This window comes from Tamandua tetradactyla, chromosome 10 (assembly GCF_023851605.1).
Source record: "Tamandua tetradactyla isolate mTamTet1 chromosome 10, mTamTet1.pri, whole genome shotgun sequence".
NCBI classification, from domain to species: Eukaryota; Metazoa; Chordata; class Mammalia; order Pilosa; family Myrmecophagidae; genus Tamandua; species Tamandua tetradactyla.
Window position 1 is genome coordinate 5,445,651 of NC_135336.1, and position 14,923 is coordinate 5,460,573.

General features: G+C 37.5%; 1 protein-coding gene across 5 annotated transcripts in view; it reads right to left on the bottom strand.

Annotated features, from left to right (window-relative positions):
* Window positions 1-14,923, bottom strand: part of TBCCD1 (TBCC domain containing 1) — a 62,877-nt gene that overhangs the window by 20,699 nt on the left and 27,255 nt on the right. For all 5 annotated transcript variants that reach the window (XM_077117826.1, XM_077117827.1, XM_077117828.1 and 2 more), the window contains 2 exons: window positions 2,340-2,526; window positions 1,681-2,178 (listed from right to left, as the gene is read on the bottom strand). In XM_077117826.1, coding sequence (XP_076973941.1) covers window positions 1,681-2,178; window positions 2,340-2,526 — 685 coding nt within the window. The remainder of the gene's footprint in view (window positions 1-1,680; window positions 2,179-2,339; window positions 2,527-14,923) is intronic.

Consider the following 14,923-nt stretch of genomic DNA (forward strand, 5'->3'; position numbering starts at 1 on the left):
GCCTTGTTTAGGCAAGGGTTTCCAGGCTTTACTCCAAAAGGATGAAGAGCAAATAAAAAAACAGGTCAATGAGACTTCATCCAAATTGAAAACTTTTGCGCATTAAGGGATCTAATATCTAGAGTATATAAAGAACTCCTACAACTCATAACAAAAAGACAAAAGATGTCAATAGAGAGTTCTCCAAAGATAGACAAATGACCAATAAGCACATGAAAAGATGCTGAACATTAGTCACAAAGGAGATGCAAATCAATACCACGAGATACCCACTAACATGGCTATTATTTAAAAAAAAAAAAAGAAAGAAAGAAAACAACAAGTACTGGCAAGGATATGGAGAAATAAGAACACTTGCTTATTGTCGGTGGAAATGCAAAACGGTACAGATGCTGTGGAACACAATTTGGCAGTTTCTCAAAGTATAGAATTACCATATGATCCAGTAATTCCTCTGGCACATATACACAATGGGATATTATTCAGCTGTAAAAAGCAATGAAGCTCTGATACAAGAGACAACAGGGATGAACCCTGAAGGCATCATGTTGAGAGAAATAAGCCAGACACAATATTATATGGGACAAATATTATATATGACCTCACTGATATGAAATAACTAAAATAAGCAAATTCATAGTCAAAAAACTAGAGCACAGGTTCCTAGAGGCCATGGTGTGGGTAAGGAATGAGGAGTTAATGCTCAGTTGGTATCAAGTTTCTGTTTGGGGTGATGGAAAAGTTTTGGTAATAGATACATTAACACAATATTGTAAACGTAATTAACAGCACTGAATTATATATTTGAATGTAGTTAAAAGGGGGATATTTTAGGTTATATAAATGTTACTTAGAATAAAAATTTACAGAAAAGACCCAAAACCATAGGACTATATAAAACAAACAGTGAACACTGATGTAAACCATGGACTATAGTTAATAGTACAATAATAATATCATTTCATCAATTGTAACGAAGGTGCCATACTAATGCAAAGGGTTAAAAATAGGGAAAGCTGTGTGTATGTAGGTGTGGGTGTGGGTGAGGGGTGGGTATGGAACTATTTTATATATGATTTTTATGTAAACCTACAAATTCTCTAATAAAAAACACATTTTTGAAGTAGGGAGGAAATCTCAGAATAAAAGACAATACTTTAAATTAACTAAATTTAACTTTATTTAATACCATGGTAATTATTTTTCATATTTTACTACGGCATAGGGCAAACTTTGACAAAGACTGGTATTAGTCCATGGACCAAAATTAGAAATCTACCCTTGGAGATTCTAATTCAGGTAAATCCGTGGTATGGAGAAGCCAAGGAAGACAAGTTGCTTGGATGATTCTGATACACAATCAAGTGTGAGAACCACCACTACGGTATTTAACAAGTAAAAAACCCAATTATTTAGCTGCTGGATCATGCGGCATATTCCATATATGAGTTCTTTCACTCATATACATCTAACTAAACTTAATCTGAAAAGAAAGCTGTCTGATACTGCAGTGTCCACCTGCTTCCATGCTGCAAACAGTGGCTACACTGAGCTGAAACCCAAGCCCTAACATAACAAAAGACACACTAGATATTTTTTAATGTTTTAGCACAGCTTTAAAATTGTGTAGATAAATGTTTTCCCATAAAAGAAAAATTACTACTTCTAGAAAACACTCACTTTGTCAACTGAGCCTCTTTCACAGTTTTCTGCCAGATTTGTATCTTCTGTTCTCTTTGACCCAATGCTTTCTGATATGCAGATGGAAGGCCCCCAGGTATCTCTGTGGTGTCCCCTTCCATTTCAAAGGGAATAATAAATACATAGAATTCACAAGGTGGTAAGAGCCTGAAGACACTTGTGTCACTGTTTTCTCTGCACACAATCATTGGGTTATCCCAATAGTTAGGCACTGTAGCAAGACCAGTTCTCGCCATATGGTCCTCCAGCATTGGGTAATGGGTGTGAAAAGGGGCAAAGGTTACTGCCTGGTTTCCAGAGAGAATAAGTGGCTGTGTAGGTGTCAGAATGTGAAATGTGCAACCTGCTGTAGAAGAGATGGACAGACGATGGCAAACAGCAATAACTTTCACATTGTCACAGCTGTGGAGATGAAGAGCTGTCTGAACAGGGCCCAAGACAAAGGTGCTATTCCTGCACTTCTCAATTGTCACAGATCTGAAAAAACAAAAACGTGAGGTAAATCCTTCTGAATGAGAATAAAATAGACAGTATTTCACTTTTCACTAAGATATTATTCTCAGATGACAAAAAAAAAAAATCAATCCTAGTGCAAAGATAATGTCAAAATGTCAGAACACTATGAAGACTGGGCTTACCGTAGGGGAGAGAGCAGATATATGAAAGATTCGTTGCAACGATGAATCTTTATATGTGCCCCCATCAGAGTATCTGAGCTCTTGGCCAATGTCTGCTTGTAAACCTGGCTCATCACCACCATGCGGTGCATCCTAGGGGCCACATGAGTATTACAAGCAATCTTAGCTCTTTTGGTCGTCCCTTCAACTATTTAAGAAAACATACAAATACATGAGAATGTTTTAAATAAAAGAAAAGCCACCATCCATACGAGGTAATACATGTCTACATGAACACGTCTAAAATTAGATGGGTACATGTGAGGAAAAACACTTGAATTTGGATATTGGGTAAAAAGGCATTTGCTATACCATTCTCTGTACTTTTCTGTATGTTTGTAAAAGTTCATGAATTTTTGTTATAAAACAATTTGTAAGTTATAAGCCATTCAAGATTGTCTGTGTGCCATAGATCAAAGATCTAAGATTTTTTCAGATCTACCCTTCAAACTAAGTGATATACCTTGGGTCACATGGCTAATAAATGGCATAATGAGCCCAACTCAAATACATAGACATCCAAGATGCTTTATTTTATCATCCCAATCATAAATATCTTCTCTAAATTGCTGTAACTCTAATTCCAAAGCCCTGTTAAGACACTTACATCATTCTGTGAACTCTATTTGGGTTAGTGTCTTTAAACCCAAGATCATTACTAACAAAGCACATCTTTCTATCCAACATACTGCCTTGCACAAAATACACAAAAAATATGTGCACCATTATGAGACTGGTTTCTCAGATGGTAATTCCCTCAAACTACAGAGACAGCCTCATAAACAATACTGGCAAAATGTAGACAGAAGGGCACCGAAGTATGCTATTATTCCTTTTTTAAATATAATTTTTATTTTTATTACATAACTAATATAATATAGTCACTGTAGATACTTTTAAATTCTGACAGTAAAAGAAAATAAGAATAGTCTGCAATCCTGTCCACCTCTGTTAACATTTAGTACAATCCCTAGAGGTTACAAATAATTTGCAATCCTGTTCACCACTGTTAACATTTAGTACAATAATCCTTAGAGGTTAGATACTCTTTTTTTTTTTTCCTACCAGTACCTACCCTAACGATTTCAAAACCTTATTCGAACCTCTATTTCTCTATCAACATCAAAAATGAAACAGTGGCTTCTATGTATTTATAAAAGCCTTACATATCTGAACATCTTTGACCTCATACAAAAGCTGGACAGTTAAATTAAAATCTAAAATTCTTAGCTCAAAATCTCTTTTCTCTCTATACAATATTCTATAAATGTTGCTCACCCATCTACAAATTTTTTTGGTGTTATGGTAAATTCTGATACAAAATTGATTTTTTAAAATATCTGTATGAAACCTAGTTTTTCTTTATCTTTCAAATTCAGAGATTATAGTACTGTAGTATATTCTATGCAGACTTTTTTTCACTAATCTTTGCTGGCACATGCTTACTGAAATGTGTAGCCCCTCTTCTCTTAAAGTTACAACTGGGCCCCCAGCAGTCAGACATCACCTGAACCTCTCTTTAGCCATAGCCGGATTAAAAGGAACAGATACTTAAGGCAAGCAAGGCCAATTCTCTCTACTATAAATTTAAATTTTCAATTTAAAAATATCTAGTCTGTAAAGCAAAAAAATGTTTATTTGGTACAAAATTTATATTTTGACTAGTGTATTTCCTAATATAACTTATGCAGATGGCTTGGTTGAAAACCATAAGTACATGGAACCTTGGGTAGGATATGAGATTTTGTTGGTTTGTCCAGAGTGATGCCCCGATGAATCCCAGAGTGATTTGATCAGTGAGAGGAAAAGTATTTGCAAAGTCCCCTTTGGGGAATGGTGAGAACGGGGGAAAATTCAACCTCCCCAATTTGAATTCTTGATATTCTCACAAGCAGTGTGGACAACCAAAGCTATAGGCTGAGCCCCCAGTCTTGGGGTTTGTTCATATGAAACTTAACCCCACAAAGGATAGGTCAAGCTTACTTAAAATTAGGTCTAAGAGTCACCCCCAAGAGAGCCTCTTTTGTTGCTCAGATGTGGCCTCTCTCTCCAGCCAACACAACAAGCAAACTCACCACCTTCTACCTGTCTACATGGGACATGACTCCCAGGGGTGTGGACCTTCCTGGAAATGTGGGACAGAAATCCTAGAATGAGCTGAGACTCAGCATCAAGGGATTGAGAAAAACTCTAGAATGAGCTGAGACTCAGCATCAAGGGATTGAGAAAACCTTCTCAACCAAAAGGGGGAAGAGTGAAATGAGACAAAGTGTCAATGGCTGAGAGATTCCAAACCAAGCTGAGACGTTATCCTGGAGGTTATTCTTATACATTAAGTAGATATTATCTTGTTATTCAAGATGTAATGGAGAGGCTGGAGGGAACTGCCTGAAAATGGAGAGCTGTGTTCTAGTAGCCATGTTTCTTGATGATGATTGTATAATGATATAGCTTTCACAATGTGATTGTATGATTGTGAAAATCTTGAGTCTGATGTTCCTTTTATCTACCTTGCCAACAGACGAGTAGAACATATGGAATAAAAATAATAGGGGGAACAAACGTTAAAATAAATTTAGTTTGAAATGCTAGTGATCAATGAAAGGGAGGGGTAAGAGGTATGGTATGTACATTTTTTGTTTTTCTCTGTTTTCATTTTATTTCTTTTTCTGTTGTCTTTTTATTACTTTTCCTGAATTGATGCAAATGTTCTAAGAAATGATCATGATGATAGAAAAATAAATAAATAAATAAATAAATAAATAAAAATATCTAGTCTGCTTGTGTTCAGTAGCTAAGAAAGACTTCATGTATACTAACTCCCTGAGGTTGTTACTGTGGGATGACTAAATTCTGCTATGTTGCATAGAAAATAGGAATGCCTCAAGAAAAACAGCATACAAAAGTAAAGAAGAGAGCCAGAGAAAAGCAGAGGAAAGACAGGACTAAGCGAGGTTGGAAGTTCTATTAACTGCAGCTTAAGGACCTTAACTAAGAAATCAACTCTCTGAGATTACTGCTGCTTTGAGAGAAAAAGTTACATATTAAAAAAAGATGTTTAGCAACCAATGGATCAAAGAAGAAATCATAAGAAATTAGGAAATATCTTGAATGAATGAAAACAAGGAAGTTACATGCCAAAACTTATGGGAAGCAGCAGCACAGGCAGTGCTCATAGGTAATTTCTTATTAAAAGAGAAGAAAGCTCTCAAATCAACATCCTACCTTCACATCTGGAGAAACTAGAAAAGGAAGAGCAAACAAAGTCCAATATGAGAAAAGGAAGGAAATGATAAAGACTAGGGTGAGATAAATGAAACTGAGAATTAAAACCAATTGAAAGGGGGTGGTGCGATGGTGGCTCTGTGGCAAAATTCTTGCCTGCCATGCTGGAGACCCAGGTTTCATCCTAGTACCTGCCCATGCAAATAAATAAATAAATAAATAAATAAATAAATAAATAAATAAATAAATAAAACACAAATAATAGAGAGGGAGGGCAAGGGTAGTCTAGTAGTAGAATTCTCGCCTGCCATGTGGGAGACCTGGGTTCAATTCCCTGCCCATGCTCTTCCAAAAAAAAAAAAAATTCAACAAATGATGCTGCAAAAACAGAATACTCACATGGAAAAAGAATGAACTGTGACTCTGGCCATGCAGCATACAAAAAAAAATAAAAACAATATAGAGAATAAGGTACACGGGTGATTCAGTGGTACAATACCTGCCTGCCATATAGGAGACCTGAGTTTGATTCCTGGCCCATGTACCAAAAACAAAACAAAATAATAGAGAAAATCACTGAAACTAAAAAAAATGGTTCTTTGAAAAGATAAACAAAATCACCAAACCTTTAGCTAAAATGACAAAGACAAAAAAAAGGACACAAATACCTACACTCAGAAATTAAAGAGGGGACATTACTACCAAACTTACAGAAATAAAATGGATTGTAAGAGATTATGAACAACGGTACCAATAAACTTAGACAACCTAGATGAAGTGGACAAATTCCTAGAAACACATAAACTACCTATACTTACTCAAGAAGAAACAGAAGATCTCAACAAATCAATAACAAGAAAAGCCCAGGACTAGATGGCTTTACTGGTGAACTTTACCAAGAAGAATCCCAGAAGAATTAACATAAATGCTTCCCAAACTCCTCCAAGTAATTGAAGAAGAGGGAAAATCTCCTAATTCACTCTATGTGTGCAACATCACCCCGTATGAAAGCCGAAAAGAGATATCATAAAAAAGGAAAATTAAAGACCAATATCCCTACCAAACTGGATACAACAGCACATTATAAGAATTATACCCTATGCAAGGGATTGAGAAAAACTCTAGAATGAGCTGAGATCCAGCATCAAGGGATTGAGAAAACCTTCTAGACCAAAAAGGGGAAGAGTGAAATGAGACAAAGTGTCAATGGCTGAGAGATTCCAAACAGAGACCAGAGGTTATCCGGGAGGCTATTCTTACACATTAAATAGATATCACCTTGTTAACCAAGATGTAATAGAGAGGCTGGAGGGTACTGCCCAAAAATATAGAGCTGTGTTCCAGTAGCCATGTTTCCTGATGATGACTGTATAATGATATAGCTTTCACAACGTGACTGTGTGATTGTGAAAACCTTGTGTCTGATGCTCCTTTTCAAATAATAGGGGGAACAAATGTTAAAATAAAAAAAAATTTTTTAAAAAGAATTATACCCTATGATCAAGTGGGATTTATACCAGGAATGCAAGGGTATCTCAAAATAGGAAAACCAAGGTAACACACCACATTAATAGAATGAAAGGGGGAAAATAAACATATGATCACATCAACTGACACAGAATTGGTATTAAGAACAAGACAAGGAAGCCCACTACCACCATTCAATGTTGTCTTAGAAGTGTTAGTAAGTACAAGCTAAAAAAGAAAAAGAAATAAAAGGCACTCAAGTTGGAAAAGAAGAAGTTAAACCTTCCCTATTTGCAGATGACATGATCCTACACGGAGAAAATCTAGAAGAATCTATAGGAAAGCTATTAGAACTAATAAACAAATTCAGTAAAGTGGCAGGATACAAGATCACTACACAAAAATCAATGGTGTGGGGGGGGCCAAGATGGCGGCTTAGTAATCTGCGCACATTTTTAGTTCGTCCTCCAGAGCAACTACTAAATAACCAGAAACAGTACAGAACAGCTCCCGGAGCGACGACAGTGACCAGAAACACAGCGTACCCCAGTCTGGACCAGCTGGACTGGCTGTGAGTCTCCGGAACAGTGAGTTCCCCAAGCCACGGCACAGTTCCCCAAGGTGCGCACAGTTCCCCAAGCTGCAGCAGCCGGCGCCCCCTCCCCCACAGGCGGCTTCCTGGAGGGAAAGGAAAGAGTCTCTAACAGTAGCAGGGACTGAGTCCAAGCAAATACCAATAGTGGCATTAATAAACAAATTCTGACTACTAAAAACAGGCCCCCAGCTCAGGCGAAACTGGTCAAGGCAGAGGTCGCCTATTGGGCTAACCGAAAAAGAGGAAAGGGGACAAAACGGAGCCTTCTGAGGCTGTTTCTATGGAGGCTTGATTGCCTCTGGATTCAGCTGCAACTGCCCCAAATGCAGAAACAGGCTGCTTTCAGGGCTGTCTCCCACCTGAACCTTCCCCACAGGAGGGGTGAAACACAACTCAGGTGGAATCCCTCTCTCAAGGAATTCAGACCCCAGGGCTTCGCAATTTGAAGAGGTTTTCCATTTCTGTTCGTATATTCAGAATTTGCCTGGTTTTGGTATGAGGGTGATGCTGTCTTCATAGAATGAATTAGGTAGCTTTCCCTCCACTTCAGTTTTTTTGAAGAGTTTGAGCAGGGTTGGTACTAATTCATTGTGAAAGCCATTAAAACCAGCCTGCAACCTTTCCTCAGTCTCCACCACGCCCCCACCACGGAGAGTCTTCCAAAGTTAAAGGAGCCACAACATCTTTTGCTGGTTGGACCTGCAGACAGACAAGTGCCACATACTGGGCAAGATATGAAAAACAGAGCCCAGAGACGTCACAGGAAAGTCTTTCAACCTGCTGGGTCTCACACTCAGAGAAAACTGACGGAGGTGATTCCTCCTCCCCGAAAGGAGGCCAGCTTAGTCTGGGAAAACCCGGCTGGAGTCTGTAATACCTGTGTAGACCCTCCTAAGGGTGGGGAGGGAAAAGGCAGATTACAAGCAGGATAAGAAACAAGAAAACAATAACTGAAAAATTACCCTCTGTTAAACAAAACTTAAGCAGGCCCAAAAAAAGCTGAACCGAAGGTAAATGAACAGATAGACAACAAACTCATCTAGCAAGAAAACCCTGGGTAAGATAAGCGAAAGCAATCTCCAGAATAAACTAATTAAGGTAATTAAATGTCCAGACGGCAGCAAAAAATAACAAATCACACCAGGAAAATTGAAGATATGGCCAAGTCAAAGGAACAAACCAATAGTTCAAATGAGATACAGGAGCTGAGACAACTCCTGCTTCACATGTGAATTCTAGCAAACATTCCAGAAAGAATTAGTACCAACCCTGCTCAAACTCTTCAAAAAAACTGAAGTGGAGGGAAAGCTACCTAATTCATTCTATGAAGACAACATCACCCTCATACCAAAACCAGGCAAATTCTGAATATACGAACAGAAATGGAAAACCTCTTCAAAAACCAAATATATCAGTTGAGGGAGGACATGAAGAAGGCAAGGAATGAACAAAAAGAAGAAATGGAAAATCTGAAAAACCAAATCACAGAACTTATGGGAATGAAAGATACAGTAGAAGAGATGAAAAAAACAATGGAAACCTACAATGATAGATTTCAAGAGACAGAGGTTAGAATTAGTGAACTGGAAGATAGAACATCTGAAATCCAAAAACAAACAGAAACTATAGGGAAAAGAATGGAAAAATAAGAGCAGGGGCTCAGGGAATTGAATGATAATGTGAAGCGCACAAATATACGTGTTGTGGGTGTCCCTGAAGGAGAAGAGAAGGGAAAAGGAGGAGAAAAACTAATGGAAAAAATTATCACTGAAAATTTCCCAACTCTTATGAAAGACCTAAAATTACAGATCCAAGAAGTGCAGCGGACCCCAAAGAGAATAGATCCAAATAGATGTTCTCCAAGACACTTGCTAGTTAGAATGTCAGAGGTCAAAGAGAAAGAGAGGATCTTGAAAGCAGCAAGAGACAAACAATCCATCACATACAAGGGAAACCCAATAAGACTATGTGTAGATTTCTCAGCAGAAACCATGGAGGCAAGAAGACAGTGGGATGATATATTTAAATTACTAAAAGAAAAAAACTGCCAACCAAGAATTCTATATCCAGCAAAATCGTCCTTCAAAAATGAGGGAGAAATTAAAACATTTTCAGACAAAAAGTCATTGAGAGAATTTGTGACCAAGAGACCAGCTCTGCAAGAAATACTAAAGGGAGCACTAGAGTCAGACATGAAAAGACAGAAGAGAGAGGTGTGGAGAAGAGTGTAGAAAGAAGGAAAATTAGATATGATATAAATAATGCAAAAGGCAAAATGGTAGAGGAAAATATTATCCAAACAGTAATAACACTAAATGTTAATGGACTGAACTCACCAATCAAAAGACATAGACTGGCAGAATGGATTAAAAAACAGGATCCTTCTATATGCTGTGTATAGGAAACACATCTTAGATCCAAAGATAAACATAGGCTGAAAGTGAAAGGTTGGGAAAAGATATTTCATGCAAATAACAACCAGAAAAGAGCAGGAGTAGCTATACTAATATCCAACAAATTAGACTTCAAATGTAAAACAGTTAAAAGACACAAAGAAGGATGCTATCTACTAATAAAAGGAACAATTCAACAAGAAGACATATCAATCATAAATATTTACGCACTGAATCAGAATGCCCCAAAATACGTGAGGCATACACTGCAAATACTGAAAAGGGAAATAGACAAATCTACCATAATAGTTGGAGACTTCAATTCCCCACTCTCATCAATGGACAGAACATCTAGACAGAGGATCAATAAAGAAATAGAAAATTTGAATATTACAATAAATGAGCTAGACTTAACAGACATTTAGAGGACATTACACCCCACAACAGCAGGATACACCTTGTTCTCAAGTGCTCATGGATCATTCTCAAAGATAGACCATATGCTGGGTCACAAAGCAAGTCTCAACAAATTTAGAAAGATTGAAATCATGCACAACACTTTCTCAGATCATAAAGGAATGAAGTTGGAAATCAATAATAGGCAGAGTGCCAGAAAATTCACAAATACGTGGAGGCTCAACAACACACTCTTAAACAACCAGTGGGTCAAGGAAGAAATTACAAGAGAAATTAGTAAATATCTCGAAGCGAATGAAAATGAAAACACAACATATCAAAACCTATGGGACGCAGCAAAGGCAGTGCTAAGAGGGAAATTTATTGCCCTCAATGCCTATATCAAAAAAGAAGAAAGGGCAAAAATTCGGGAATTAACTGTCCACTTGGAAGAACTGGAGAGAGAACAGCAAACTAACCCCAAAGCAAGCAAAAGGAAAAAAATAACAAAGATAAGAGCAGAAATAAATGAAATTGAGAACATGAAAACAATAGAGAAAATCAATAAGACCAGAAGTTGGTTCTATGAGAAAATCAACAAGATTGATGGGCCCTCAGCAAGACTGACAAAAAGAAGAAGAGAGAGGACGCAAATAAATAAGATCAGAAATGGAAGAGGAGACATAACCACCGACCTCACAGAAATAAAGGAGGTAATAAAAGGATACTATGAACAACTTTATGCTAATAAATACAACAATGTAGATGAAATGGACAAGTTCCTAGAAAGGCATGAACAACCAACTTTGACTCAAGAAGAAATAGATGACCTTAACAAACCAATCACAAGTAAAGAAATTGAATCAGTCATTCAAAAACTTTCCAAAAAGAAAAGTCCAGGACCAGACGGCTTCACATGTGAATTCTAGCAAACATTCCAGAAAGAATTAGTACCAACCCTGCTCAAACTCTTCAAAAAAACTGAAGTGGAGGGAAAGCTACCTAATTCATTCTATGAAGACAACATCACCCTCATACCAAAACCAGGCAAAGATATTACAAAAAAAGAAAACTACAGACCAATCTGTCTAATGAATATAGATGTAAAAATCCTCAACCAAATTCTAGCAAATTGAATCCAGCAACACATTAGAAGAATTATACATCATGACCAAGTAGGATTCATCCCAGATATGCAAGGATGGTTCAACATAAGAAAATCAATTAATGTAATACACCATATCAACAAATCAAAGCAGAAAAATCACATGATTATCTCAATTGATGCAGAGAAGGCATCTGACAAGATTCAACATCCTTTCCTGTTGAAAACACTTCAAAGGATAGGAATACAAGGGAACTTCCTAAAAATGATAAAGGGAATATATGAAAAACCTACAGCTAATATCATCCTCAATGGGGAAAAAATGAAAACTTTCCCCCTAATATCAGGAACAAGACAAGGATGTCCAGTATCACCACTGTTATTCAACATCGTGTTGGAGGTTCTAGCCAGAGCAATTAGACAAGAAAAACAAATACACGGCATCAAAATTGGAAAGGAAGAAGTAAAACTATCACTGTTTGCAGATGATATGATACTATGTTGAAAACCCTGAAAAATCCACAGCAAAACTACTAGAGTTAATAAACGAGTACAGCAAAGTGGCAGGTTACAAGATCAACATTCAAAGATCTGTAGTGTTTCTATACACTAGCAATGAACAAGCTGAGGAGGAAATCAAGAAAAGAATTCCATTTACAATTGCAACTAAAAGAATAAAATACTTAGGAATAAATTTAACTAAAGAGACAAAAGACCTATACAAAGAAAACTCCAAGAAACTGCTAAAAGAAATCACAGAAGACCTAAATAGATGGAAGGGCATACCATGTTCACGGATTGGAAGACTACATATAGTTAAGATGTCAATTCTACGTACATTGATTTACAGATTCAACGCAATACCAATCAAAATCCCAACAACTTACTTTTCAGAAATAGAAAAACCAACAAACAAATTTATCTGGAAGGGCAGGGTGCCCCAAATTGCTAAAAGTATCTTGAGGAAAAAAAACGAAGCTGGAGGTCTCACGCTGCCTGACTTTAAGGCATATTATGAAGCCACAGTGGTCAAAACAGCATGATACTGGCATAAACATAGATATATCGACCAATGGAATCGAATAGAGTGCTCAGATATAGACCCTCTCATCTATGGACATTTGATCTTTGATAAGGCAGTCAAGCCAACTCACCTGGGACAGAACAGTCTCTTCAATAAATGGTGCCTAGAGAACTGGATATCCATATGCAAAAGAATGAAAGAAGACCTGTATCTCACACCCTATACAAAATTTAACTCAAAATGGATCAAAGATCTAAACATCAGGTCTAAGACCGTAAAACAGTTAGAGGAAAATGTAGGGAGATATCTTATGAATCTTATAATTGGAGGCGGGTTTATGGACCTTACACCTAAAGCAAGAGCACTGAAGAAATAAATAAATAAATGGGAGCTCCTCAAAATTAAACACTTTTGTGCATCAAAGAACTTCATCAAGAAAGTAGAAAGACAGCCTACACAATGGGAGACAATATTTGGAAACGACATATCAGATAAAGGGCTAGTATGCAGAACTTATAAAGAGATTGTTCAACTCAACAACAAAAAGACAGCCAATCCAATTACAAAATGGGAAAATGACTTGAACAGACACATCTCAGAAGAGGAAATACAAATGGCCAAAAGGCACATGAAGAGATGCTCAATGTCCCTGGCCATTAGAGAAATGCAAATCAAAACCACAATGAGATATCATCTCACACCCACCAGAATGGCCATTATCAACAAAACAGAAAATGACAAGTGCTGGAGAGGATGTGGAGAAAGAGGCACACTTATCCACTGTTGGTGGGAATGTCAAATGGTGCAACCACTGTGGAAGGCAGTTTGGTGGTCTTCAAAAAACTGAATATAGAATTGCCATATGACCCAGCAATACCATTGCTAGGTATCTACTCAGAGGACTTAAGGGCAAAGACACAAACGGATATTTGCCCACCAATGTTTATAGCAGCATTATTTACAATTGCAAAGAGATGGAAACAGCCAAAATGTCCATCAACAGATGAGTGGCTAAACAAACTGTGGTATATACATACAATGGAATTTTAGCAGCTCTAAGACAGAATAAACTTATGAAGTATGTAACAACATGGAAGGTCCTAGAGAACATTATGCTGAGTGAGACTAGCCAAAAACTAAAGGACAAATAATGTATGGTCTCACTGATATGAACCGACATTAGTGAATAAACTTGGAATATGTCACTGGTAACAGAGACCATCAGGAGATAGAAATAGGGTAAGATAGGGGGTAATTGGAGCTGAAGGGATACGTATGTGCAACAGGACTGGATACAAAAACTCAGAAATGGACAGCACAATACTACCTAACTGTAATGTAATTATGTTAAAACACTGAATGAAGCTGCATGTGAGAATGATAGAGGGAGGAGGACTGGGGACATAAATGAAATCAGAAAGAAAGAGAGATGTTAAAGATCGAGATGGTATAATCTAGGAATGCCTGAGTGTATAATAATAGTGAAATGTACAATGTACAAATTTTAAAAATGTTTTTGCATGAGGAAGAACAAAGGATTGTCATTATTGCAGGGTGCTGAAAATAGATGATAACTAATACCTCAAAATGTCACATTATGTGCAAGACTAAAGCAAAAAATGTTTATTTGTTACAAAATTTAGATTTTGACTAGAGCATTTCCTAATATAACTCACGTAGATAGTTTGACTGAATGCCATAAGTACTAGGAATCTCAGGTAGCACATGAGATTTTGTTGGTTTGTCCAGAGTGATGCCCCGATGAAACCCAGAGTGATTTGACCAGTGACTGTAAAAGTATTTGCAAGCCTCCTTCGGGGAATGGTGAGAGTGGGGAGAAATTCAACTTTCCCATGTTGAATTCCTGATATTCTCACAAGCAGTGTGGACAACCAAAGCTATAGGCTGAGCCCCCAGTCTTAGGGTTTGTTCACATGAAACTTAACCCCACAAAAGATAGGTCAAGTCTACTTAAAATTTAGGCCTAAGAGTCACTCCCAAGAGAGCCTCTTTTGTTGCTCAGATGTGGCCTCTCTCTCCACTCAATATGATGAGCAGTCTCACCACCCTCCCCCTCTCTGCGTGGGACATGACTCCCAGGGGTGTGGACCTTCCTGGCACCGTGAAACAAAGATCCTGGAATGAGCTGAGACTCAGCATCAAAGGACTGTGAAAAACCCTAGAATGAGCTGAGAATTAACATCAAGAGACTGAGAGAACCTTCTCGACCAAAAGGGGGAAGAGTAAAATGAGGCAAAGTGTCAATGGCTGAGAGATTCCAAACAGAGTCGAGAGGTGATCCTGGAGGCTATTCTTACGCATTAAGTAGATATTACCTTG